A 26,769-nucleotide genomic window follows, 5' to 3' on the forward strand; every position below is an offset into this window, starting at 1 on the left:
TCATGAGTGTGTGTGATAGGCTGGCATCGCCCCCCAAAATATCCAGCTCCTAAACTCTGGGGCCTGTGAATTTTACCTTAAACAGCAGCATAGGGTAGACAGAGCTGATGATGCTAGAGGCCATGGGCTGGGTGGGTTGCCCGGGACTTCTGGCTGCGAACTTTACAGAGGGAGGTGGGTAGAGGCTGGCAGAGGCCGTGTGAATCCAGGCCAACAGGGACATGGAGAGGTCAGGCTGCTGACCCTCATGTGGAGGAAGGCACCCTGAGCTGGGAGTGTGTGTGTGTATGTGGGGGGGGGGTGGGCGGAAGCTATCAATAGATGGTGGACCAGGCAGGGGAACAGGTGCATCCGCTCTGCACCGCCCTGCACCTGGAGCCCCCAGCCCTGGGGAGAGCGTGGTTCCCGCCTGGGAAACCCCTTTTGGGCTTCGGACCGACTTAACTGTGAGCAAATACATGCGTGTTGTTTTAAACCACCGAGTTGTGGTCATTTTACGGAAGCCATGGGAACTAACGCACTGTGTTTCCTCCTCGCTGAAAAATACGCCAGGAGGGGGCATGTTTCTCCCCGTGCCGGAATTACAGACACTTGCTGAATGAATGAGTGAGTGAATGAATGAGGCTCAGTGTTGTTGGTCTCAGGTGGAGTCTCGTCAGCGAGAGCACAATCAGTCATGTTAAGTTCTTCTGAGGAGGAATGGATGCCGCCTGCCCTACGCCACTGCCGGGTTATGGGGTGACGGTTTCAGAGACGGGGCTGTGGTGATATTTAAGTTTCGAGCGAGGCCCATTTGGACGTAAACTGCACGAGGACAGGGATTTCCTCCTGCGGGACTCGCTGTTGCTTCTCCATCACCCAGCAGAGGGGCTGTACATGTTTGCCAAATAAATGAGAGAGAGCAGTGCCCTCAGGTCAGCAGGTGAGTTTCAGAACTTCCGACGGGCCAGGCACCAAGCTAGATGTTCGCCTGCAACCATGCGGGGCCTTGGTCCCTTCCCTCTTTATCTCACAGCCTCTACACAGCAACCAGTAGGAGACAGAGAGCCCTAGCCGTGTGCATCGGGTCCTTGGGAGCTGTCCCATGTTGCACGGAGGTCGCAGGTTCGATTCCCAGTCGGGCCACACGCCCGGATGGCAGGCTCAGTCTCCAGTGCGGGGCGTGCAGGAGGCAGCTGATCCATATTTCTCTCTTACACTGATGTTTCTCTCGCTCTCCCTCACCCTTCCTCTTTCTCTAAGAAAAATCAATCTAAATATATTTAATAGAATAATTGCAACAGAGAAATAAATCCAAGTTGCTGCTTGAGTAGCAAGCAGGGAGCACGTGACATCTGCTGTGTTGTCAGCCACCCTCTTCTGGGAAGAATCTTCAATGTGATTGGGGAGCCACTCTTTCCCGTCAGGCTTTGCGGCTCCTGTGGGTGGACCGACCTCATGGGTCAGCCAGCTGACATGTGACGACCTCCCCCCTCCCCCCCGCCAACCACCACACTGACGGGTTCCCGATGTGTTCTATCTGGGCAGATACTTGGGGACTTTGCTAAAACGAAATGACAAAGAGGCACCCCCGGGTGCTGTCCCGGGGAGCGGGAGGCGGTACCCAGGGCCAGAGCGGGGAGGCGGCCTGAAGGGGGAATTCACGCGGGAGCGAGGGGAGGCACCGTTCCTGACTTGACCTTGGGGACTTTAAGTGACCCAAGCCCACCGGGTAGCCGGGTCCCCTGGAGGCCAATGTCAGCTGAGACGCTGTCCCTCGTGGTGGAAGAATCCGGTCTTCTACAGATCCGAACGTTTGTTGATGCAGATTTTGGAAGATGCTGAGGTTGAGTTAAAATAGAAACTGGGATCAGCATTTCCTCTCCGCTGGGAATGGGAAACAGCAACGCGGAGGGGAAAAGGCACCGTTTCTGCCGGAGGAGGAAAAAGCATCCCGGGTTCAAGGAGGCTCCGACGGGTGACGTGAGCCCGAGGTTCTGGCCACTCACAGGCCTTCGGCAGAAAACACGCGGTGCTGTTTGAGCAATGCAGGGGCCACGGCGGCAGGGAAGGGACACGTACAACGCGGAGGCCATTGTCTATTTCTTTTAGACAGTGCATGGGGAGCATGCATGGAGAGATAGTTTACTCATAAACACGAGCCGGAGTGGCTGGCCCAGGCCTGATGGGTGTGAAGCAGGGGCTGGGGGAGTGCGGGGTCGGATCCTGTGGAGGTTAGAAGGCCCCAGGGTGGCATAGGGGGGAACTCAAGCTTTAACGATGTGGTTGACTGTTCCATTTCCCCATAGTGGGCAAAGGCTCAGAATAGTCCAGATTCCAGATGCTGTTCTTTCTTTACATTCTTTACATTTTATGTAAAATTTGAGATATTAGAGGCAGATTTCAAGTTCAAATCATTAGAGTTTCTGCCCTAGCTGGTTTGGCTCAGTGGATAGAGGATAAGCCTTCAGATTGAAGGGTCCCGGTTTGATTTTGGTCAAGGACAAATGCCCAGGCTGTGGGCTCGAATCCCAGTAGGGGGTGTTCAATGATTCTCTCTCATCATTGATGTTTCTCTCTCTGCCCCCTTCCTCTCTGAAATCATTAAAAATATATATATATATACATATATATATATATATATATATATATATATATTAAAATGTGAGTTTCTAAACGTTAACTAAGCACTTGACTAATAAGGTAAAAGCATAGCTAAATCACATGCTCTCCATGTTATGGCGTGTGCTGTACATGTCATGATGTGTCTAGGCTCAGAGATGGCAGGAGTTCAAATCCAGGGCAGTATCGATGTTCTGCCTAAGGGCGTCCTGAAGGTCACTGGCTGGTGTTACAGACTCAGACATACTAACAGAGGGCCACATCACTGGTTATGATGGATTTTACTTCGGTGACATTCTGTATTCATAAGAATTCCTGCCTAACATGTTCACTTTTAACTCTACTATTTTAACAAAACACTATAGTTTTAAAAAATATGTGTTTTGTACTCATCGACTGCCTCCTGCCCGCTCCCTCCTGGGGATCGAGCCTGAAACCGGGCCATGTGTCCTGACCAGGAATGGAATCTGGAATCGGTGACCTTTTGGTGCAAGACCTGATGCTCAACCACTGAGCCATGCTGGCCTGGCCAAATGCAGCCTTTAAAACAGCACTCTTGGCCCAGGCGTTTTATAAGTGGATTATCAGCATATTTGCTCTGTCATGGGCTGAGCATCTCCCTATGAATCCTGTAAGACTATGGACTGAACACCCCCAGTCAGTCCTGAAGTCCTGGCGATTCGGAATGCCAATTGGCTTTTTCCCAGATAAACCGACTGCTTGGAGGTAGTGGCCGTGGACCCAGCGCATCCTGAGGCCAAGCAGCACCCAGGCCTCCGTGGGCGTTCTGACCGGGCGGGACCCCATCAGAGCTTCCCGAGACAGTTTCCCCACCATGGCAATCACTCCCGGACACACGGAGGCTAGAATCTGAAGAAGACTTTCCTGGACCATTTGCAATGCCACGTCTATTGACAGAGGAACCTTCATTCCTTTCAGGATGGCTCCCAAAGTCATTGACTCTTAAGATGCAAATGAAGGCGCTTTGGGGGCATAGACCCATCAAGAAAAAGTAAATAAAACCTGTGTGTCCTCACGTGACACAGCTTGCCATTTCACTAATGGTCCAGCCAGAAAGGGAGTCTGGCACCACCCTCCTCCTCCATCCTCACCGCCCGCAGACTGGGGAGTGGGGAGGGGGGCATGGGCTGTATGCAGCGCCACTTGGGTGTCCCTCCCTCAAACACAGCCTTGCACTGATTGAGCCCCAGAGAAAATGAACGGCCCGAGAGAGAAAGCCACAAGAACGGGTTGTTTTTCTTAAAAGAAGGTGATGGATCACAGGGACGACCTTGCACATCAGCGCCCTAATCAGGCCGCTCTGCTGAGGATCCCAGGGGCACGTAAAGGATGTCCCCCGGGATGAGCGGGATGGGTACTGAACAGGTGCCAGCGCAGCCGCACTCAGCGCCAGCTGCCCTCAGCTTGCTGTTAGGTCACGGGCCCGCAGGCCCCCAGCGCCCATGGTGTGTGTAAGTCAAGTGACACCGGGCGTGTCTAATGGAGGCGCTTCAGAAACGCTGACAACGCCCTTTCCATCCACCGCCTCCCGAGAAGGCGGTTCCAGGACCATCCATGCTTCCTCCCGCCATTGGCCCCTAAATGACATTGTGTTCCGGGGCAGATAACAACGTGGGAACCGTGTTCTGCTGTGTCAGCACCCAGAGGTGGTGTGTGTGTGTGTGTGTGTGTGTGTGCAGATGAGGTGTTCCTGAGGATGTGAGCTGTGGGAGCTCACGTTGTAGTTTAGGTTGTGTTTTATCTCAAGGTGTATCCGTTCATTCCTTTCCAGCCTCTGGGTTATTGATCAACGTGACCCCCATTCCCAATCCCCAAGTCTTCTAGAAGCTTCCTAGGCGTCCCCTGTTCAGAGACATCCTCTGTGTCCTTCCCAGGACACAGACTCCCACGCAGACAAACCTTCATGAAGACACGATGTTGGCACTGCCCTGTGACAGACCCTGTCTCCTGGGACGTTGTTCAAACCGTCTAATCAAGCATCCGCATTCAATTTCCTTCCACAAACATTGGAAGTTCGCCAGTTAATTCAATCCAACCTGTGTCTGAGCCACGTCTTCCCTCCTCCTTCCTCCTGGGTCCTTCACCACGGGCTGTCCTCCGAGCGGGACCCCGCACGCCTGTCTGGGCCGCACGTCTGTTTGCACAAATGTCTGCATCTGCACTGACCTGCTCCAGGTCTGGTTCTCCTCCTGAATCCAAGCCCAAACCCAATCTTTCTCAGCCACGTTCAGGAGTCCACTCTCAACCCTCCAAGCGTCAAATAGGTCCCCTTCCTCCTCCCCCCTGGTCCATGAAGAGGAATTTTATCCTTCCCACAGAACAGGTCCCTTTTCTCAGGCATTTTCTCATGCTGAGGACTACAGATGATTTATTTTTGTTGAAAATAAGTTTAGCCCTGGCCAGTGTGCTCAAGGGTTAGAGAAACAATGGGTCTCGGGTTCCATGTGAGGGAGCAGAGTCCTGTGCTTGTCCGTGACTCTGTGTGGCATGAAGGAACTTGGACACAAACCAGGTGTTCACACGCTAGTGTGTGGCCCACTGAAACATGCTGGCCTGTAACATGGGCCCCAACTCTTCTTGTTCTCATAACATACCTAAGACCAGTCCCACACAGGACACACCTGGAGAGCAGTCCCACACAGGACGCACCTGGGACCAGTCCCATATAGGACACACGTGGAGATCAGTCCCATAAGGACACATGTGGGAGCAGTCCCATAAGGACACATGTGGGGACCACTCCCATCTCTGTCCTTTAGGCTGGTGAGGTCACCCTGGCGAGTTGCCTGCATTTCTTGGCATCACGCTAGCCACTTTGCAGCAGGGCTGACACCTGTGTCTTAGGGTGGGTTTCAATCTGACTGCTCACGGGTCTAGACACTCAGGAATGCAAGGTGCTGAGCACGGAGCTGGCGGTGGCTGCCGGTGTCGCTGCAAGGGCTGAGCTGAGAGCTGCGTGAATGTTAACAGTTGGCGTGTCAGCCATGGCCAGTGCCAAGCACTGCTGGATGGTGCTCAGAGCTGGCAGGGCCTGCTCATCCTCTTGATCGCTGGGAGATGTACTGTCTTTCTTTGATTCCTGGGCTCTGGGGGCCCCTTCTTACTGCTCTGAGGCAAATTCCCAATGTCAGAAAGGACCTGGGGTCAGGCTCCTTCCCAATGACCGAAAGTGAATGACTGGCCAGTGATGACCACAGATCGAACCCCAAATCTAAATGAAGGAGTAGTTATAATGCCAGGAAGAAAGGAGAGGGGCATAAAAATGCAGATGAAGTCACCCCAGAATTTGTTTCAAAACCTTGGCTATAGAATCAGTCAATCTCCTTACCCATAAGCCAGAGTTTCTCACCCTCATAGTTCTCACCTGATACTTCATCAGATTTGGGACCAGATCTTCCCGGTGCCTTGTGGAATGTTCAGTAGTATTCCCTGGCCTCCACCCACTCCATGCCAGAGACACCTTCCCCACGCACAAGGCCTGAGGATCAAAGATGTCTCCAGACTCATGAAATCCAGGGGAGCAGGAGCGCCTCCTAGTGGAGAACCCCTCTGCATGCTCTTGATTTAAGATCTCTCCCTGGCCCTACAACCTGAAGGTAGGCCCTGCCTTCCAGTAAGACTCAGCCTGCGATGTTACATCATCCAAACCTCCCACAGCTGTGTGTCCTCTGACCCTGGAACCCTGCCCTGTGGGCCTTGTCTCCATGGAGATCGTTGGAGGCTTCAGCATCTCCCCTCAGACTCACTCCGCTTCTGAGCTCTGGAAGCAGTAACTGCACAAGCTTTCTGCTTCTCTCCTTCCTATCTGCACCTACTTCCCCAGAGATTCTTAAAAATGGTCCTTCTCGCTTCTCTGAACCCTAATTCACTTTTCCAGCGGTTTCCAAGGGTCTCCCAAAACACAGGATGGTTGATGTTGGCTCCTGCAATTACTACTGGTTATGAAAACTTAAAATCAAGATAGGCTTTAAACTCAAAAACCGTGTATTAGGAAGGAGGAAGCTAAGACAAAAGGGAACTAACAATTAAGCATCTACCATACACCAGCCTCTAAGAAGCCTATACATATTATCTCCTTTAATCCTTACAGCAAAACTTTTCCTTGAAGGAACTGAGATGTGCCTGGCCGGTGTTGCTCAGTGGCTGAGCATCCAAGGATGAACCAGGAGGTTGAGGTTCAAGTCCCCACCATGCACATGCCAGAGTTCAATTCCCCAACAGGCTCCATCCTCAGTGTGGGGCGGACAGGAGGCAGCCGATCGATCCATGATTCTCTCGCATCATTGATACTTCTATCTCTCTTTCCCTCTCCTTTCCTCTCTGAAATCAATAAAAATATTAGAAAAAGAAAAGAAACTGAGATGAGGTAGATGAAGACGAAGCATGTGCTGAGGTACACAGATCCCCCAGATGGTCCCACCTGGGCCAACACTCTGCCCACCTCCATGGACCCTTCCCCTGGCATTCAGGGATTCCCGTGGGAGATGGGAACAGCTCGTGGGGTCCCGGTGTGTGTGTGTGTCTCACCATGTAATCCATGCTTTTGAAATGCGAACCATCCCCATAAAAACCTTCACCAACTGTGCCCCAGTGGGTCACAGACCACAGACAGACTTTCCCGTAAGCATCTTGCCTGCGCTCGGAGCCAGGCAGGTTTCTCTCTGCCGAAGGGCCAGGAGCCAGCCGCCTCTTTGGAGATGATTTAGAGGCAGCAGCCTGCAGGCTGCGAGTCTGCCAGCGCCTCCCAGCCATCCATCATCAGATGCGCAATCACAGAGGGGCGCGTCTTCCGCGGGAAGAGCTGGGGCCGGGGCCGGGTCAGGCCAAGGTCTCGGCTCTCGGGAGGGAGAGAGGGCGTGGGGCCAGGCCTACTGCACTCGGACCGACTCTGTGCCCTTGCGCCTCTATCCTCCTGCCCTTCCCCCTGGAGATGGCCGCCCCTCGGCCTCCCTGTCAGCTCCCCGGCGAACCTTCAGGGGAGGACGTGGCTAAGGATTTCTCTCTACTTGGACTGCTCACTGTCCTTGTGGACAGTTCTTGTTTGCTATCTTCTCTCTTCTCTGCAGCGGGCACTCATCACCCTAGGTGTGCCCATCCCTGCCCATCGCTGCTTCAGTTTTGTTTTCTTAGTATTTTTTTAAAAAAAATTGATGCCAGAGAGGAAGGGAGGGGGAGAGAGAGAAAGGAACATCAACGATGACAGAGAATCATGGATTGGCTGCCTCCTGCACATCCTCTACTGGAGATCAAGCCCGGAACACGGCATGCACCCTGCCCTGAAATTGAACAGTGACCTCCTGGTTCCTAAGTTGCAACGCAATCCACTTAGCCACACTGGCCTGGCCATCTCTGCTTTTTCATCCTGAAATCCAGCCCTTAGGTAAACGCTCTTAGATCCCATGCTCTTAGACGCAGTATGACAGCACCAGCCGCCTTCCTTACGCTCCTCAACCTCGCCAGTGAGGTGCTAGCACCTTACAGGAATCCTCCATTTAACCCTCAGAAACCTCCCAGGAAGACGGGGGGGGGGGGGGGGGGGGGGGGGGGTGATCCCATGTCAGACACGGGAACCTGGCCACGGGAAGGGAGCTCCTGCCCAGGGCCACGTGGCTGAGACACCAGAGCAGAGCGATGGGATGGGAACCCCGATCTCTCCAACCCCAAACAAGGTGGTTCCCTCACCTCCCTGGCCACCTGCTCGTGTCTGTGGGGCCTCCTTTGTTTGATCTGTTTAATTGCTTTCAGCTTCATTCTGTTCGGTGGTTGGCAAAGTGGAGGCACCTGGGATCTAGTTTGGGCGCTAAGAGGAGCCTGCCTGTAGTTCAGCAACGCATTTCTCAGGAATGAGTTCCAGAGCCACATGCAAAACTGAGCCTTTAAAAATGCTGCTGTCTTTTCTGTGATCAGGCCGAATCACCACAACCGGCCAAATCACCACAACCGGGTGCCCCGCAGCCAGGCAGTTGTTGTTACTGACCTGGACGCTGGACTGGAAGCGAAGCGGCTCCGGAAGTCTCCCCTCAGAGTCTGGTCCATCTGCACACGCACACGCGGGACTTGAGCATTTTCCATTCCTTCTCCCGTCGGAAGTCTGCGATGCTCTGGGCACAGGGCGTTGCTGCCCACCAGGGGCTCGTGGCACGCGCCTGAGGAAACCACATCAGAGGAGATTCTGCAGTCCCCGCGGCCCCGCCTCGTGCTCAGTGGAGGCCCTCCCCATGCCGCCCGCAGGCCCCGAGCTGACTGAAGACATGGTCCCTCAGAAAGCGGGTCCTCTGGCACTGCCTTCTCGGCCCCGGTGCCTCGCTGGGAGCCGAACGACCTTCACTCTCACCAAGGTTTTGTTTTGTCCCCTGAGAAGCCCTGTGCGTTCTCTCCGCCAGAGACAGGCCAGCAGGTGGCACATCTCTCTGACACCACGATGGCAGCATCCCCTGCTTGGCCTGTGATGCCTGCGACCCTGTGCGGTGCTCCCAGAGGCGGGAGAAGGAGCGTGTCTCTCAGTACAGACAGAGGACAGTTTCTGGTCCAACCGTTTCCTCTGCCGGAGGGCAGACTCCGCCCCAGACGGATATCATTAGCTGTAACTCAGGACTCCCCAGGCTTCCCAGGCTCACAGGGGGCATGGGGAAGGTTACAGGGAGTGGGGGAAGGTCACAGAGGGCATGGGGAAGGTCACAGGGGGTAGGGGAAGGTCACAGAGGGCATGGGGAAGGTCACAGGGGGCATGGGGAAGGTCACAGGGGACATGGGGAAGGTCACAGAGGGCATGGGGAAGGTCACAGGGGGCATGGGGAAGGTCACAGAGGGCATGGGAAGGTCACAGAGGGCATGGGGAAGGTCACAGGGGGCATGGGGAAGGTCACAGGGGGCATGGGGAAGGTCACAGGGGGCAGGGGAAGGTCACAGGGGCGGGGGAAGGTCACAGGGGGCAGGGGAAGGTCACAGAGGGCATGGGGAAGGTCACAGAGGGTGGTGGGGTAGGTTACAGGGGGCAGGGGAAGGTCACAGAGGGTGGTGGGGAAGGTCACAGGGGCGGGGGAAGGTCATAGGGGGCATGGGAAGGTCACAGGGAGAAGACCGATGAGGCTGAGGGGGACTTGGGAAGTCCCTTCACAAATTAGAAGCCATCTGCCCTTTATGTAAGGATCGTGTACTGTAGACTGAAAGGGCCTCTAGCTGCAAGGGGAGGTGGGTGGAGTAGGGGGAGAGGAACAACAATCATGAACAAACCTGTGAACAGAAAAGATGCCCGGCTGCTCAGTGTGAACCTGCAGACAGAATGGGAGGTGAGAGGCCGTCAAGGTCATCAAGGCACAGAAGCAATACCAGGTTCAGGGATCTGGTTGCCTCGAAGCAAGATGGGCGTCGATCTGGGATGTGACTGCAGGCGGGACGTGGGCCTTGGCCAGGCCCTGTGCATGGAGGGGAGCGGAAGCAAGATGCTGAGGCCTCGGGCGTGTGAGGCGTCCTCGGCTTCCTCGGAGCCCTGTCTAGAGGGAAGGAGAAGGAGAACCAGATCGGGGTCTGGCCGTGAGCCCCTCCTTCCATCTGCGGGCAGAAGCGTTCAGAACCAAAGAGGACACTGAGGAACAGAGAGGATGAGGCTGTGCTGGATCCACGGTGAAGGGGGACCCGTCACGCTACGAAAGACAGTGGCATGGACAGGTGGAGAGGCATCTGTCAGGTGGTGAGGTGAAGTGAGTGGCTGGGGAGACTGCCGAGCAGGTCACCGGGAGGAGGAAGGAGCAGCCACGGGGCTGGGAAGCACGCTGGGGAGACTTCAGGGGGTGAACTGTCGCTATGAGAGAGCCAGTAAGAACATCAGACTTGGAATTGGAAAAACAGGCCGAAGGACCAGCCTACGCCTTCAGCAACTGTTTGTGGAGGTCCCGCAATGTCCTAGTGATGGCTTTATTTATTTTTAATAGCATTAATTTTTTTAAACGTATTTTTATTGATTTCAGAGAGGGAGAGAGAGGGAGAAGCATCAATGATGAGAATCATTGATTGGCTGCCTCCTGCACACCCCACACTGGGGATCAAGCCCGAAACCCAGGCATGTGCCCTGACGGGGAATCAAACCGTGACCTCCTGGTTCACAGGCTGACACTCAACCCCTGAGCCACACCGACCAGGCTCCCAGTGATGGTTTTAGAGGCCCAGGAGGCAGCAGTGGCCCTGCAGCCCCCGGTTCTGTGAACTTGCCCAAATGAACGCCCTTGTAACCTTGGTCTCCATCTCCGTGAGGCACGGAGGACAACACCTACCTCACAGGTGAGGGTTAAATTCCCGCTGTTTGCTGAAAGGTTTGTGAACCAGAAACAACTCCCCCAAAGTCTGTTATTATAATCATGGCGGGCTGATTATCCTTGTCCACTCGATGGAATGGCTCTATGGACGCCTCCTCTTCTCCTCAGTGTCCTTGCCTTTGTTTGCTACTTTGCTTCATCACCGGGTCATTGCCATTTGCAGCTCCGTGTGAATCAAAATGGGAGCCTCAGCGCCGGCCACCGCCCGCCCACTCTGACCTTCTCCCCCGGGATGCTGTTCTCCGAGAGCCTTTTATCCCCTCTAATTCCCTTCCGTTTCCACAGCTCACGGGAGTAGTGCTGTTTTCTTTGATAAGATCGCTGAAGGTGACTCCGTGCTCTCCAGAGAGGCACCCTGAGTCACACTCCTCCCCCCGCACACTCACCCACACCCACCCACACCGCCAAGGCAGAGCTCGGAGTTGCTCTCCAGACGGAGGTCAGGTGAGGCGGAGCTGACCTCCCGAATACATGGTTACAGGCGCAGCCTCCACTCATGCAAGCTGCTTCATTTCTTCCAAATCGTTGCTCTTTTGAGATGTCTTCTTGTTTTCCAAAGAGAATTGAAAAACAAATGTTTTTACAACAGGAAATGTAGAGTTTTACCTGGCTAGTGTGGCTTAGGAAGTCAGAGTTCAATTCCCGGTCAGGGCACATGCTTAGGTTGTGGGTTCAATGCCCAGTAGGGGGCGTGCAGGAGGCAGCTAATCAATGAGTCTCTCTCATCATTGATGTTTCTGTCTATTTCTTCCTCTCTCTTCTTCTTTCTCTGAAATTAACCAAAACATTTTAACAAAGGAGAAATATATCATTTATTTTTGATGATGTATTTTTCAAGCATTCTCATCATACAGACATCTACACTTCTGGGCTGCATCTTACCGGGACACACGTTCAGTACACGCCTAAGCATGCGTGCCCATCTTTGTCTCTGGTGTCATGTGTGTGCAATTTTGGTCTTTCTAGGTAGGTATGTCCACCAGGGGACTTGCCCTCTGTCCTTGTCATTTGTTGGTGTCACGTTAAGTACTCATGGCGTAAGCATCCAGGCTATTTACGGGTGTGGAAAATTGATATTTGAGAGCATGTTATTCTGCTAATTTGCAGTAACTCTACAAAGAATCCAAACAGTAATAACGTTTATAAGACTACTTGATAGACTATTCAATGTTCATCTATGCCACACATCTCTGCTCTTTCCACACACTCCACAGCAAATACCCTCTCTGCCCACCATCAGCCATCACCCCAATCACCCCTCCGGCATCACTCCTGTCACCATAGAAACCACCCCAGAAGATCTTCTTCCATTTCAAAGCTTTATACTTTCAAGGCACTCGTTATATATGGAATGATTTCAAGACATGTTTCTATTCACCTGTTATATTAATATCTCCTATTTCCAGCTACTCTTCTAAGACTTTTGTTCAGAAATGGTAGTAGAATCTATTCATTGTCTTATCCCAGGGAGACAAATGAAGCCAGCCTGGCGTGCCCACACAGGAGCGGTCAGGAGCTATGTGGGCCAAGGCCAGGGTGGGGGTGAGGCAATGAGCATCTCCCTTCCTCGTTTTTCAGGAGATCCTGGAGTTCAAGGACATGGCACTGAGTTTGTTCCCAGAGAGCTGGAGGAAGACCTCCCTCGTGGAGGGCGGGTGGGAGCGTTTCCGGAGGTCACATGGGCCTTTCCTCAGTAGTTCATTCTGAGCAAGTCTGGGGAGTTTTTACTAATTGGGGATGGGAGCATGATCCTAGAGGGGGATGCAAGGGACCCTGAGTGGGGCTTTTTAGCTTCAATCACAGCAAGTGCTCCCTTGGGTCCTGTTGCCATTTTGCCTGGTTTTCTTTGTTCTTAACCTCAAAAAAAGTAGCTCCTATATGAGCTGAGCGTGTATTTATAGCCTCTGCCCCACATCTCCTGTGGATAAGAGGACAGGACATTGATGAGCTCTGCCCGAATGCATGCGCCATCCAACGGGACTTCAGTCCCAGCTCTACACGTGGGATCTGACTGGGATGGGGACCGCGCATCTGTGAAAACCTGTTCTTGCCGGTGCCTGGGTGGTTCACATCTTCCTTTTCAAGTCCTGACCTGGAGAAGTGAAGGCCCAGCGTCGCTGTCCGAGGAGCAGGTCACGGGAGCCACCGTCTCCAATGAGGTCTCAATCCTCTTGTTTTCGTCGCTCTGTCGTGTAACTTCCTGAAATTGTTAGTGTGATTCTCACAGGCAGGCTGCCTTTTCTTCTTTCATGGGTGAGCTAAAGCTGTGATTTTTAAAGAGGCTGAGATGGAGTATTCTACATGCACAGGCATTGACTTTGAAAGGCCCAGGCCATGCTGCTAGTGTCACCCTGACATTGTAGTCCTCAGGGGAAGAGGGTCCTTCTCACAGAACGAGCAGCCTAGACACAGGCCGGTGGGCCGTCACAGCCAGAGGAGAGAAGCCAAGGGACTGTGTGTCTCACCAGAGAAGGTGGTACCTTCTTCTATGAAACGACAGTGCTATCCGTTTATTCAGAAAGATGCTGCAGCTTAACATTGCTCATCAGCCAGTTGGCAATTTTAAGTGTGGGAAAAATACCACGTGAAAATTTAAATTTAAAAAGACGTGGGTTGGTCAGAGGAAGTGTGCCCAGCGCTGAGTCACAATCCTATTTTTTTCTTCAGTGGCCGCTTTGTTTCACAAGGACCGGTATTTTGATGGTGCAACTGGGTGTGTGTTTTTTGGTCCTCGGTGTCACTTATTTTTGTCCTGTTCAGAGACAGTTGCTTAAAATGTGAGGCCAGGGGACACTGGTCATTTAGGGCCTCTGGTTCACCTCCCTGTCTCAGTGCCATTTATCCACAATCTACACACCCTCACACACACACACACACACACACACACACACACACACACACACTCACACACACTCACACACACAAAACACACACACACACTCACACACTCACACACACTCACTCACACACACCCACACACACATTCTCTCTCTCTCTCTCTCTGTGTGTCTCACACACATACACACTCACACACACACTCACACATGCAGAATCTTTAACGATGACCCAACAGCCCCAGGTGAAAAGTCAAGCCATGCTCACCAGCAACTGAGAACAGCAGCCGTACCTCGGGGAGGGAAGGACCCACCTTCCTGATCTCGGGGGGCTCGTCTCTCTTCTCAGAACCAAGGGCCTGTTCCCATCCTCTCACCTGTGCATCCCCCCTGCTCCCCAAGGGGCCGACAGACTTCAGAGGAGGCACTGCTCTCTGTACTCCATCCCCCGCAAGAACGGGACTTTACATAGAAACCTTTGACAGCCACAGATGTATATGCCTGCTCATGGAATTGGCAAGAATTGAGCCCCTTTGGAACTGACAGAGGTTGACAGAGTACTAACATTTTTTAAAGTTCACATTTTAGTAACCTTAGAAAAGTTGTAAAAGATGACTGGATGTACAGAATGAGCCACCTCATTGTACATTGGCTGTCCTATGCCCTCTGAGGACTGGATTTTGGTTAAAAAATACAAATAAATCAATTGAACTTTTAAAAATGCTTTTCGATTAAAATCGAAAATGACTCTACATTGTAATATCAGAAATTAATCTTGTCAATGAGCAAGATAAGTAATGGTTACAAATACCATTAGATGTCTCCAATAGCCAGTTACCTCTGAGAAAGCAGTGGGTTTCCTCCCAAGAACTCTGCCTGCCAGTACACACACACACACACACACACACACACACACACACACACATTCTCTCTCTCTCTCTCTCTCTCTCTCTCTCTCTCTCTCTCACACACACACACACACACACACACACACACACACACAAGCATGCATGCATGCATGCACGTCCTTCTTTGTAGTCAGCATGGTCTTGCTTTACGTAAGTATACAGGTTTGACTGCGGCTGACCTTAAGCCCTACAAGGTCAGGGATAGTCTGCACCCAGGAAAGTACCCGCCTCACTCACCTGTCTCTCCTGCTCCCACTCAATAAATTGTCCTTTAACAAGTGAATTGGTGGATGAATCCGCCCACCAGCCGTAGACTGTAGAGCAGGAAACTCAGGTGAGCTCAGCCTGAGCTGCTGGTAGGGTACTGGTACCGGCTGCAGGGGGAACCATTGAGGGACCACTGAACTCACTGGGAAAGAACTCTGTGACTGAGTAATGGCACCTGCCAAACCAACAGAACAGGAAACAGGCCGCCACTCCACCATCAAGTAACCCCCCGCCCCAGCCCAGGTCACAACAAAACAGTATAAAGGCACCTCAAAAACTTAAAAATAGAATACCCTACAACCCTGCCATTCCATTTGCAGGTATCTATCTAAAAAAAACTAGAAACGCTTATTTAAAAATATGCATGCACCTCTACCCTGGCATTGCTTACAACAGCCGAGATGAAAGGAACCCAATTGCCCATCAAGAGACTAACAGATGAAGAAGCGGTATAGTTGCACAGTGGAATATTACTCAGCTATGAAAAAGGAGAGCCTAACAGTGGTGACAACATGCGTGAGGGTATTATGCTTAGTGAAATAAGTTAGACATAGAGCGAAATAATGTATTTTTTCACTTATATGTGGAATCTAAAGAACAAAACAACAAAACAGAAACAGACTCATCGATACAGAGAACAGACCCGTGCTTTTCACCGGCAGCTGAGGGGACACTGAAAAGGCGAAGGAGATGAGAAGATACACACTTACAGTCATAACATAAATGTCACAGATGTCACACACAGCCTGGGGAACAGAGGCAATCACGTCGCAATAACTCTGCTCCGTGACAGATGGGCGCGTGGCTTGTCACCGCGGTCACATCCCAAGGTGGGTAGGTGTCCGCCACTGTGATGACGCCTAACAGTAATGCACGTCGTATGTCAACTGCACTGTAATAAAAATACAGACTTTGGTGTCAGAAATAGAGCTCCAGGCTCGGCGCTACCATTTGCTGTCACTTACGCTGTCCACACTCACCGTGCTGAGCAAGGAAAAGTGGAGTCACTGTAGTGCCTTCTTCGCAGGGTGGGGCGAGCCATTGCACATGAGAGGAAGCCTGCAGAGCTCATGCAGGAAGCTGTTCACATGTGACGAGTATTTCTCTGGTATTTCTCTTCTTTCGGATCATATTCGTGAAGTCCATTTCCTCTCTGGGCCCCCATGTTCTTCTCAAGAGCTCCATGGTTCAACGTGATATTCCATGGCCGGTGCTCCATCCATCCCCAGGCTGAAAGCATCATTCGGCCTTCCCGTGGCACTCATGTCAGAAAGTCAACGCAGAATTAACATTCGGTAAAACACAGTGATTGTGAGCGTTCCGTTCAATGAGTTTGAATGACTGTACTCAGCAGGACGCCACCACTCAGAGCAAGACATAAACATTCTCATTGTCCTGCGAGGTTTCTCATGTCCTTTTTCAATTAAAAAATAAAAATAAAAATAAGGGAATGCCTCAAAAACACGTGTCCTCCTACAGAAGCTCCATGCTAACCTTCATTCTGCCAACGTGGGCTCCGGCCAGGGTGTGCCCATCGCTGGCTCCTCCCCTCGGCGCAGCAGCGAGTGTGACAAAGAGGAAAGAACGGTTAACCCAGGAACACTGCAGAGGCCATTTAAGATCAGCCGACCCGGGCAAGCACCCCTGACCCCCCAGACTGTTTGAAGGTGGGAATCCGCACTTTGGGAGGCATCTTCTAACTCTGCTGGTGACTTCGGGAGGGAGGGACACCTCTCACAGGAGTGGGGGTGCCCAGGCAGCATCAGGGCATGCGGGCGCCACACTCGGCATCTGCCTCTCTGTGGAGTGAGGGTCTGGGCTCTCTCAGCACCGAATGGGCCAGGTCTTGATGGAGGAGCCCCTGCTAAGCAAATGTGTGTGGCATTTGAGGATGAATTTCCTTTGTTCAAAGCGCAGTCTGGCTGGAAAGAAAGAAGCACCCGTGAGCTACCAGCTGTTCCAGGGTACACACATGTTTTGGGGGACCTCCTATTAGCTTGTACTTATGCACTGACTATGTCATTATGGAGATGGTTGTTTATAGGTATTGTTTTTTTATTTTAGTGATTGCTTTTTTGTGAGTGCCCCATGTTGGGCTGCCAGATGTGAGTGTCCCCCGCCCCCATGTCCTGCGTGGTTCAGGGTTCAGGGTTCAGGTTCAGGGTTTGGGCTCTAGAGGAGGCCGCACACAAATGAGAGAGACTAGACAAGAAAGTATAAATTTGGGAATTGGGGGTCAGGTGGGAGCCCAACTCAAGGAGAAGGACTCTGCCTTGCCCTGGCCTTGTGATCCCTTTTATTCAGGTTTGGGATCCATTCATAGCCCTTGGGCAGGCAATTCTGTTAATAGCTCCAGGACAGCCCATCAGCAAAGGTTTACATAAAACTAAAAGGTGGTTGCTGCTTCAGCTCCCATTGTCTCAACTAGACAGTGGGTGGTTGGCTCTGACCTTTCAGAGCTTCAAGGTTGACCAGCCTTCCGGTTAGTTCCCTGTCCACACCTCTCTGCTAGTGAGGACAATGGGCGGCTTCCAACAGCTTTTCTTAGCAGTTCCCAGGTTCCTCACATGCTTTATCCAGGACTCTGTCTTTCTCAGCCTGCATTTCCCCATCCCCCCCCCCCCCCCCCCCCCCCCCGAAAGGAGCCCGCTTGGCTCCTGCCCATGAAGGGTTAACACCCCGTCCATCCGAGCATCTGTTTGTGGAACATGCACATCTGTGCTTGAGGCATAACCAGTCCTTGTTTTCACCACCCACTGACCCTCATCGGGGGTGGAGTGACCCACGGGAAACATGTGCCCCCCTCCCTGCGTCCTGCTGCCTGACCGAGTGGATTCCTGCATCGATCCACTTTCTTTTTAAAAAAAAATATATATTTTATTGATTTTTTACAGAGAGGAAGGGAGAGGGATAGAGAGCTAGAAACATCGATGAGAGAGAAGCATCAATCAGCTGCCTCCCACACATACACCCCACCGGGTATGTGCCAGCAACCAAGGTACATGCCCTTGACCAGAATCGAACCCGGACCCTTCAGTCCCCAGGCTGATGCTCTATCCACTGAGCCAAACCAGCTAGGGCTGATCCCACCTTCTTATGACCTGTATGTCTGATGCTTTGCCATCCGGGACCTGGCTGACCTTGGAGAGACTGACCCTCCAGGGCAGCCAGTTCCCAGGGTCAGGAGAGGACTCACTGCGTGTCTTTAACAGGCAAACCAACCAGTCCAGGGCCCATTCCCCCGTCTCTCTCATCATTGATGTCTCTATCTCTCTCCCTTCCTCTCTGAAACCAATAAAAATATACTAAAAAAACCACAAACAAGCAAAAAAAAAAAAAAAATCATCACCAAACTCTTCATTGAGTATAAAGAGTTTAACCTATTGGTGTCTTAACTGTATGTTTTTTAAATGGATGTTTACTGCGAGCTAGCCATGTCCCATGTCCCAGGTCTAAGGGCATTGCATGAGTCATGTGCGTTTATCCTCAGCACAGCCCTGTTTCTGATCATCAGCAACTTTCTTTGAGTGATTCTAGGTACCAGTCCCTAGAGACAGGGATACCGCATGACACAGAACAAATTCACCAGCCAGGGATGAATCTGATCTGTACTGTCATGCATTTATTTGTCCCTTAAATATGAATGGAGGGGTTACCACACGCACTATTGCAGGTCTTGGGGATCCAGAAGGAAACAAAAATAGCCCAAAACAAAGAACATCCACCAACCTTCCTGGCAGCCCAGGCAGGCCTTTCCCATAGGTCCGTGGAGGCCTGAGGGCCCAGGGAGAGGAATCCATAGGACACTGATGAAATCAGGCCGCATGCTGAGATCATTAGCTTCATTACTCCACTTTCCCCGTTGCTTCATCTGCCAGATTCTCTGAGGCTCCAAGGAGACAAAAGCATTGTCTTGGAGACAGAGGTTATTCAGACCCCCACTTCGCCGCCCCCATTTGCCTCCCAGACTCTCCCCACCGGCGGTTTTGGGTTAGAAGCATAATTGGCTATGAGTCACGTCAGAGCCATTGACCATGGACGTGAAAGGCAGCAGCATCTATCAGCCGTGGGAAGAGCAGGTCCCGCTCCTCGATTCATCCCTGGCTGGTCATTAAGGATGCTGAGGCAGCTCCCAGTTAATTGGACCATTGTCTCTCCAACCCCATCCATTTTCTGGCTGCGAGAGGGATGGAGGCTCCGCAGTCCCCAGCACAGCCCCGGGCCTTGCTAATCAGCCGTGGAGATTGGCTGGGGGGCCGCTGCTTGAACTGGTCCAGCCACTCTCGGTGAGGTTGTGCGGGGTGGACGTTTTATATCCCAGTCAATTACAGTTCACGAAAACTGAAAAGCTCCTAAAATTAAAACCCAAAAAAGCAGCATTTACAACACTTCCTGATACAAGTCCAGCTCACCCAAACACATACACCAAGGCGGGCATACACGCACACCCACCACATGGTAAAGGAGAGAAACATGTGCTCATGGAGGGAAGGTCACGTGGTGATACAGAGCGTGTCCTGATCAGAGTGTCTCAGTGGCTGAACATGGACCTAGGAACCCAGAGATCACAATTCAGTTCCCTGTGAGGGCACATGCCTGGGTTATGGGCTCAATTAAGAAAGCCTGTGGGAGGGGGTGCAGGAGGCAGCTGATGAATGATTCTCTCTCATCATGGATGTTTCTATCACTCTCTCCCTCTCCCTTCCTCTCTGAAATCAATAAAAATATACTTATAAAAAAGAGCTTGCCCGGCCAGCATGGCGCAGTGGTTGAGAGTCAACCTATGAACCAGGAGGTCACGGTTTGATTACCAGTTAGGGCACAAGCCCGGCTTGCAGGTTCGTCCCCAGTGTGGGGCGTGCTGGAGGCAACCAATCAATGATTTCTTTCATTTTTATTATTATTTTTATTTTAAAATATATTTTATTGATTTTTTTTACAGAGAGGAAGGGCGGGGGATAGAGAATTAGAAACATTGATAAGAGAGAAACATTGATCAGTTGCCTCCTGCACACTTCCTACCAGGGATGTGCCCACAACCAAGGTACATGCCCTTGACCGGGTCCTTTCAGTCCACAGGCCAACACTCTACCCACTGAGCCAAACCGGTTAGGTCTCTCATTTTGATCTATCAACACTCTACCCACTGAGCCAAACCGGTTAGGTCTCCCTTTCCCTCTCCTTTTCCCTGTGAAATCAATAAAAAACATATTTTTAAAAATAGTAAAGGAATAGCTTTAAATCTATTTACTTGTTTTTCATAAATACCCTCATATCAGAAAATGTAAGACTCGGGTCTGCCTCTAATTCTGCAGTAACACTCTGGGCCTCCCTGAAACTACTTTTCCTTCCCTGGAAATTAGATGGTATCTCCCTGAGGGATTTAATTTTTTTTTTTTTTTAACTTGCTGGGAAGACAAAGGGAAATTGGAAAGAGAGAGGAGATTGATTATCTTGCTAGAACCCAATTGCAGGGCAGGCATCTTGACCTCAGCCTGGGGCTTGGACAGCAATAGCAGGTGGTCCGGAAACAGGCAGAGGCCAGCCTTACAAGACACAGCCAGGGCTCTGGGGTACGCTGTGGAGGGAGCATCCCTGGACCTAAACCTAGCTGTGGACCGAGGACAGGCAGGGACACCACCCACAGTACAATCTGGAGCAAACACTGGGTCAGCCACACAGTCACAGCTTGCTGGTCCAGAAAACCAATGTTTCCCATGCTTGCTGACAGTGTAGATTAGGGGTGTCGAACTCAATCAGAGAAGGGGTCAAAATCTAAAATCCAGCCTAAATTGCGGGCCGAATGGTTTACTGAACAGTCATAAACTGTCATTGTGATGGAAACGCAGCGGAGTGCAGTGATGACAGCGCGGTGCAGGCCACATTGCAAGGCCTGGCGGGACGGATTTGGCACATGTGGTGAAGCCAGGCAGTCCTGCAATGCTTACTAACTCCATTCCAGCCTGAGAATCATCTCACAGTTCACCACAAGAGACCTGACAGTGAACCAACAAGCTAGACTTTTCCCTGCTCTGAATCAAGCTTTAAGGTGTTGGTAACCACAAACATCCAGGAATTGCCTAGCTGGCATGGTTCAGGGGATGAGCTTTGACCTATGAACCAGAAGGTCACAGTTCAGTTCCTGGTCAGAGCATATGCCCAGGTTGTGGGCTTGATCTCCAGTAGGGGACCTGCAGGAGGCAGCCAATCCATGATTCTCTCTCAGCATTGATGTTTCTATCTCCTATCCCTCTTCCTTCCTCTCTAGAATCAATAAAAAATATATCTTAAAAATACCCAGAAATAAATAAGTACCAACAGGTCATACCTCACCACCACCAAGCTATTGAGTCTTCCCAAATGAGCCAGTGAGTTAGAGAATGCCCGATTCTATTAGCCTTAAATTCATCAATTAAATGAGATTGGAAATGTGTGTCTCACCAAGGGGACCGCAGGGATTTCATCTCTTAATTGGTGCTTGTAATGTCCTTTGAAAACCACAAATCACCTCCCAAATATAAGACATCACTCAGTCCAGTCCCACTCCTGACGTGGAGGACACGGAGTCTGCAAGCGCTTCCTGTGCTGGGAGGGAAGGAAAGGAAATGAATGAACCTCTGTGGAGCGCTTGTCGTGTGCAGGGTACTGTGCTCTGTACTTAATACACATGACTCCATCCAGGATTTCTTTTCTGGGAGGAGGAGCATAACTGGAAATTTTAAAGCTGTAGCAAAAGTGCAAAAAAGAACAGACAAGCCATTCAGGCCGACAAAAATTAGATTACCATATCAACATATTTGCTTCTAACTTCTTTCCATAATTAAAAAAAAAAATAGATATTTTGTTTAACAGTAGAGGCCTGGTGCACAAATTCATGCACCAGTGGGGTACCTTGGCCTGGCCTGCAGGATCAGGCCAAAACCTGCTCTCTGACATTGCCCAAAGGGTCCCAAATTGCCAGAGGGCACAGGCAAGGCCGAGGAACCCCACTAGTGCATGATCAGGGCTGGGGAAGGACACAGGAGTTTGGCCAGCCAGGGAGGGACTATATGGAGGTAGTAGGCTCCAGGATGTGTCCAGCCCATCTTTCTCAGTTCTGATCAGCCGAACCCCAGCAGCAAGCTAACCTGCCAGTCCATGCATCTGCCCCCTGGTGGTCAGTGTACACCATAGTGAGTGGTTGAGTGGCCTTACCATATAATTAGCATACTATGCTTTGATTGTTTGAACGGAGGACTGTATGACCAGACACTTAGCATATTAGGCTTTTATTATATAGGATAAGATGTGTGTTAATTTTCTATTCAAACTATGAAAAGCTATGCAAATAATAATAATAATAATTACCCAAATTTAATAATTTTTCATCATAAAATTATTAAAATTAGGTAATATTGCAGCCATCTTTCTGTGCATATATAGAGGAGGTAGATTAACATGTAGACAGATTAATGCATAGACAGAGAAGAATACTTTCATTAAAATGGGATCATACCATAAATGCTACTTTTAATATTGGAATTAAATTTTAAGTTGAAATAAGTAAAAATGAATAGAATTTTGAACTTTGAATAAATGATGATTTAAGACCAAAAAAAATTGTTTTTCTAAAAGATTCCCTTTAGTTTTTATAAAAAATTCACTAAGTAACACTAAAAGGTCAGCGTGCTTATGCTTTAAAAATTGCATCTATAGCCAAAACTGGTTTGGCTCAGTGGATAGAGAGTTGGTCTGCGGACTGAAGGGTCCCGGATTCGATTCCAGTCAGGGGCATGTACATTGGTTGTGGGCACATCCCCAGTGGGGGGTGTGCAGGAGGCAGCCGATCGATGTTTCTCTCTCATCGACGTTTCTAGCTCTCTATCCCTCTTCCTTCCTCTCTGTGAAAAATCAATAAAAAAAAGAAATAAAAATTACATCTATAATAATAAAAGTGTAATATGCCAATCAGACTGGAAGTCCTTCCAGACCACCTTCCGGATGAAGCCGGGGCTGTGAGGGAAGCCTGGGTCCCGGGTGCCAGAGGGAACCTGGTACCGGCAGCCAGGGAAGGAAGGCCTCCTCTTTTTTTAAAAATATATTTTATTGATTTTTTACAGGGAGGAAGAGAAAGGGATAGAGAGTTACAAACATTGATAAGAGAGAAACATCGATCAGCTGCTCCCTGCACACCCCACACTGGGGATCAAGCCCACAACCCAAGCATGTGCCCTGACCGGGAATCGAACGGTGACCTCCTGGTTCATAGGTCGACACTCAACCACTGAGCAGCCGGCCGGGCTTCAGTCGTTCAGATGACTTGCTGTTGCAGTCTGGGTCTCCAAAGTGTTTCTTGGCCTGAGGGCCGTCAGTCAGCCAGCAGGTGTCTCTCTGAGGGCCCTGGAGGGTGTGTTCCATCCACTCATAGGGACCCTTCCAGCTCAGTGACACCAAAGAGTGTCATGCTGAGTCATCTTATGCCTTTTTCATTCATTGCCTTTCCTTCATTTGCTTTATTATCTGTGCTTTTCAATTGCATTCTTTATAATTATTTCAAATTACCCTTTTATGTCAGTAATTTGATGTTCAGTAGTTGTGTATTTTGTTTCTTGCCTATCCTAATTGATTTATTAGATTTTTAAAGATGCGGTTGCAATTTGTCCCCTTACATTTGCAACCTCCTAATTTATCTGATTCTACTGTTTGTTTTTTATGTTGATATTAAATTATATTTTCTTCTTCTTTTTTTTTTCTTTAAAAAACAATAAGACACCTTTTTGTGTCTATAGCACGAACCAACTGAGAGAAATTCTTAGGACTCCTTGAGCTGATTTTCCTCCTGGACGGTACTTGTCTGCCCTCCACACGCCCTGTTTTCCACATCCGTTCATTGAGTAGAAACGGAGGTGCTGAAGATCTGTTGGCTTGAAGGGTTTCCTTCTGGAAAGTGGTGACCTGGGACTTGAAGTCCAGATGCTGGTGCTGGGTGGGCATTAGTTGCCGATTTGGTGGCTTGTGTTGGTTATGCACAAGACCACCCTTGCAGGACATGCAAGCTGATTTGTTTGGGAGGATGGACACCAGTTTGCAAAAGTACTCCAGATGGCTCAAGACATCCTCTGCACTCTCCTCCCGGTGCTCTCTGTGTGTCTGAGACTGTTCCAAAGTGCGCGCCCTTTAAGTGTGTGTTGACCTGACATCCCCCAGGCCTGGGGCCTCGCTGAGAGCTGTGGTTTCTCACCTGGCGTGATCCTTCCTTCTCCAGGTGACCAGGGTGCCGGGCCGTCCAGCCGCCCCGTCTTCACGCAGGAGCCGCAGGACGTCACTTTTCCATTGGCCTCGTCACAGTCAGAAGTCACCCTGAGCTGTGCTGCGACCGGCTACCCTCCACCCCATTACAGGTAGGGTCCTGCCTCTTGGCACCAGGCCAGTTTCCTCTGACTTTGGGGTAAAACATACCCGTAATCACGTGCTCAGAGCACCCCCGTTTGCTGTGAGGGGCTCAGTGTCCCACTGTGTGCCCACTGTCCTGAGATGACACGTTAGTTCCCTAAGTTTCCCCCTCTCCAGGCAGCAAGCACCCTCCCCGCCAAGGGCAGTCACTACTCGGACTGCGTTTATTGATCAGGTTTGCTGAGAAGAGTTATTCTTGACATTGTCGCCACGCAGTGTCACGTTGAGGTTAGATCAGAAAGAAAAAACGGGGAAAAGAAAGAGAAGGGAGGGAGGAAGTAAAGAAAGGAAAGAAGGAAGGAAGCAAAGAGGGAGGGAAGGAAGACACATTGGACAGAAAATAAAGAGGAGGATGAAAGGAAAAGGCAGGAAGGAGAGGAAGAGATGTGTCCTAGCTTGGAAGGACCACGGAGCTGGCCCGTTCTGTAGTCCCCTCCCAGGGTGAGGCTCCCGCCTCCCTTGCCCCCCACACAATGGTGATGACGATGGTAAAGGTTCCCCTAAAAGCAGTTAATCAAGATGGAATCTTTCTTTCTTTCTTTCTTTCTTTCTTTCTTTCTTTCTTTCTTTCTTTCTTTCTTCTTCTTCTTCTTTTTTTTTTAAATATATTTTATTGATATTTTACAGAGAGTAGAAAAGGGGAGAGATAGAGAGCTAGAAACGTTGATGAGAGAGAAACATCTACCAGCTGCCTCTTGCACACCCCCAACCGGGGATGTGCCCACAACCAATGTACATGCCCTTGACCGGAATCGAACCTGGGACTTTTCAGTCTACAGACCGACGCTCTACCACTGAGCCAAACCGGTTTCGGCAGAAGCTTTCTTGTATCTGATAAATTCCTGTGACCCCACTGCTGGGCCCATCAACCCAAAAGCATTGATTTTAGAAAATGTCTGAAAGACAGCTCTGCGCCTTCTGAGGCAGCACAGTGCTTTTATTGTGGGCAAAGAAGAGAAAGAGTCGTGGTCTCCCACATGTGAATGGGGAGGAGGGGTCAGGAACGATTCTGTTCTTATAAGGTTGCAGGGAAGGCAGAATGTGGTCCTCATTGGGGATGGAATGTGCACATTTTCAAGTATATGCACGGGTCTAGTATGCTAGTGTAAATAATAATGGTATTTGGTTGGTGAGAATTGCATATGCAGAGTGGATATAGGAAAAGACAGAATAAATATTAGTATGACTCTTGTAACGTGGGGTTTGAAAAGCATTTTTCAAGAATCCTAATTTTTATCGGGGAAGTTGAATAAACACACAGAAAGTAACAATTTCAGCCCATTAGGCAAAATAAACTGGTTTTGCCTACTTTTGATGTTGCATTAAAAATGCCATATTTACATATATAACTACTTTGATCTTAAAATTATGTAGATTAATTATGACTAATGACTCCACTGCACAGAGCTAAAGAAAGACAACTATCACTTGTAATTTTTGAGCAAATTTCTGCAACTTTTGTTTCCCCCCAACTGAAAGGTGATGTCTTCTCGTGTAACTCTCATACACTGACCCAGGCTGCATGTCCTTACACCTCACACCAAAGAGCCCAGCTGTAGGTGAAAAATCACTCCCTTAACAAATGGATTTTGTATTGTTGGTTGATTTTTTTTTTTTTTTAATAATGAACTGTCTTATTTAATTTAACGTGTGGTTAAATTTATAAATAGCTGACTAAAACATTTTTCATTTCACCTGATACTTAAAGTTGTAATTTTATTTTTGAGGGCTAAATTTGATTGCTCATAAGAGTCGGTAGAGTTTGCTGAAGAAGGAAAAGAATCTGTGAGTCCCTATGAGTCCTTATTGGCTAAGTACAAGAAGCAGCCTATCCACCAATCAATCAGGTACTTACATAAGATATCTATGGATTTACAACAGGCAGAAAAAATATAAAACAATGGTCCTCCAGGTAATTCACCCATTAGTTTTGTCTATAAAAACATACACAGAATGAGGAGACTACAAATCCCAGGGCTGTTAAATGGCTTTTGTTGCTCAGATACTTGTAACTTAGGAGGCTAAAAGGCAATTTGGTCCAGTCCCATGATCTGGTGAGCCCATCTCTAATATTATAGCATAAACCACTAGTAGGCAAGAGGCTTTGAAAGGATGGAGGAAAGAATGGGTTCGGGGGTACTAACATATCAGGCTCAGACCCAAATTCCTTGATAATGAAGCAACGGGCAGAGGTTGTCTCAGATTATGCCCATTAGCAACAACATGCGAAGTTGTTTCAGTATGACCCTTTCTAACGTAAATTTATAGCAACAAACTCACTGTAACCACCTTCGTCTTAGGTTGGGTGAGTGAGATGGAGGAAAATCTTTGGGGTTCAGGGCCTCACATGATCTGAGGTCATGTGGATAGAGTGGGAAGCCCTACGAAAAAGGA

General features: G+C 50.0%; 1 protein-coding gene across 1 annotated transcript in view; it reads left to right on the top strand.

Moving 5' to 3' along the window:
- The window catches only part of CNTN6 (contactin 6), a 123,411-nt gene that overhangs the window by 3,268 nt on the left and 93,374 nt on the right, over positions 1–26,769 (top strand). Inside the window, exon 2 of the mRNA XM_036432111.2 lies at positions 24,188–24,323. Within this exon, the coding sequence (XP_036288004.1) occupies positions 24,188–24,323 (136 nt within the window). The remainder of the gene's footprint in view (positions 1–24,187; positions 24,324–26,769) is intronic.

The sequence above is a fragment of the Pipistrellus kuhlii genome, unplaced genomic scaffold, assembly GCF_014108245.1.
Source record: "Pipistrellus kuhlii isolate mPipKuh1 unplaced genomic scaffold, mPipKuh1.p scaffold_m20_p_11, whole genome shotgun sequence".
NCBI lineage: Eukaryota > Metazoa > Chordata > Mammalia > Chiroptera > Vespertilionidae > Pipistrellus > Pipistrellus kuhlii.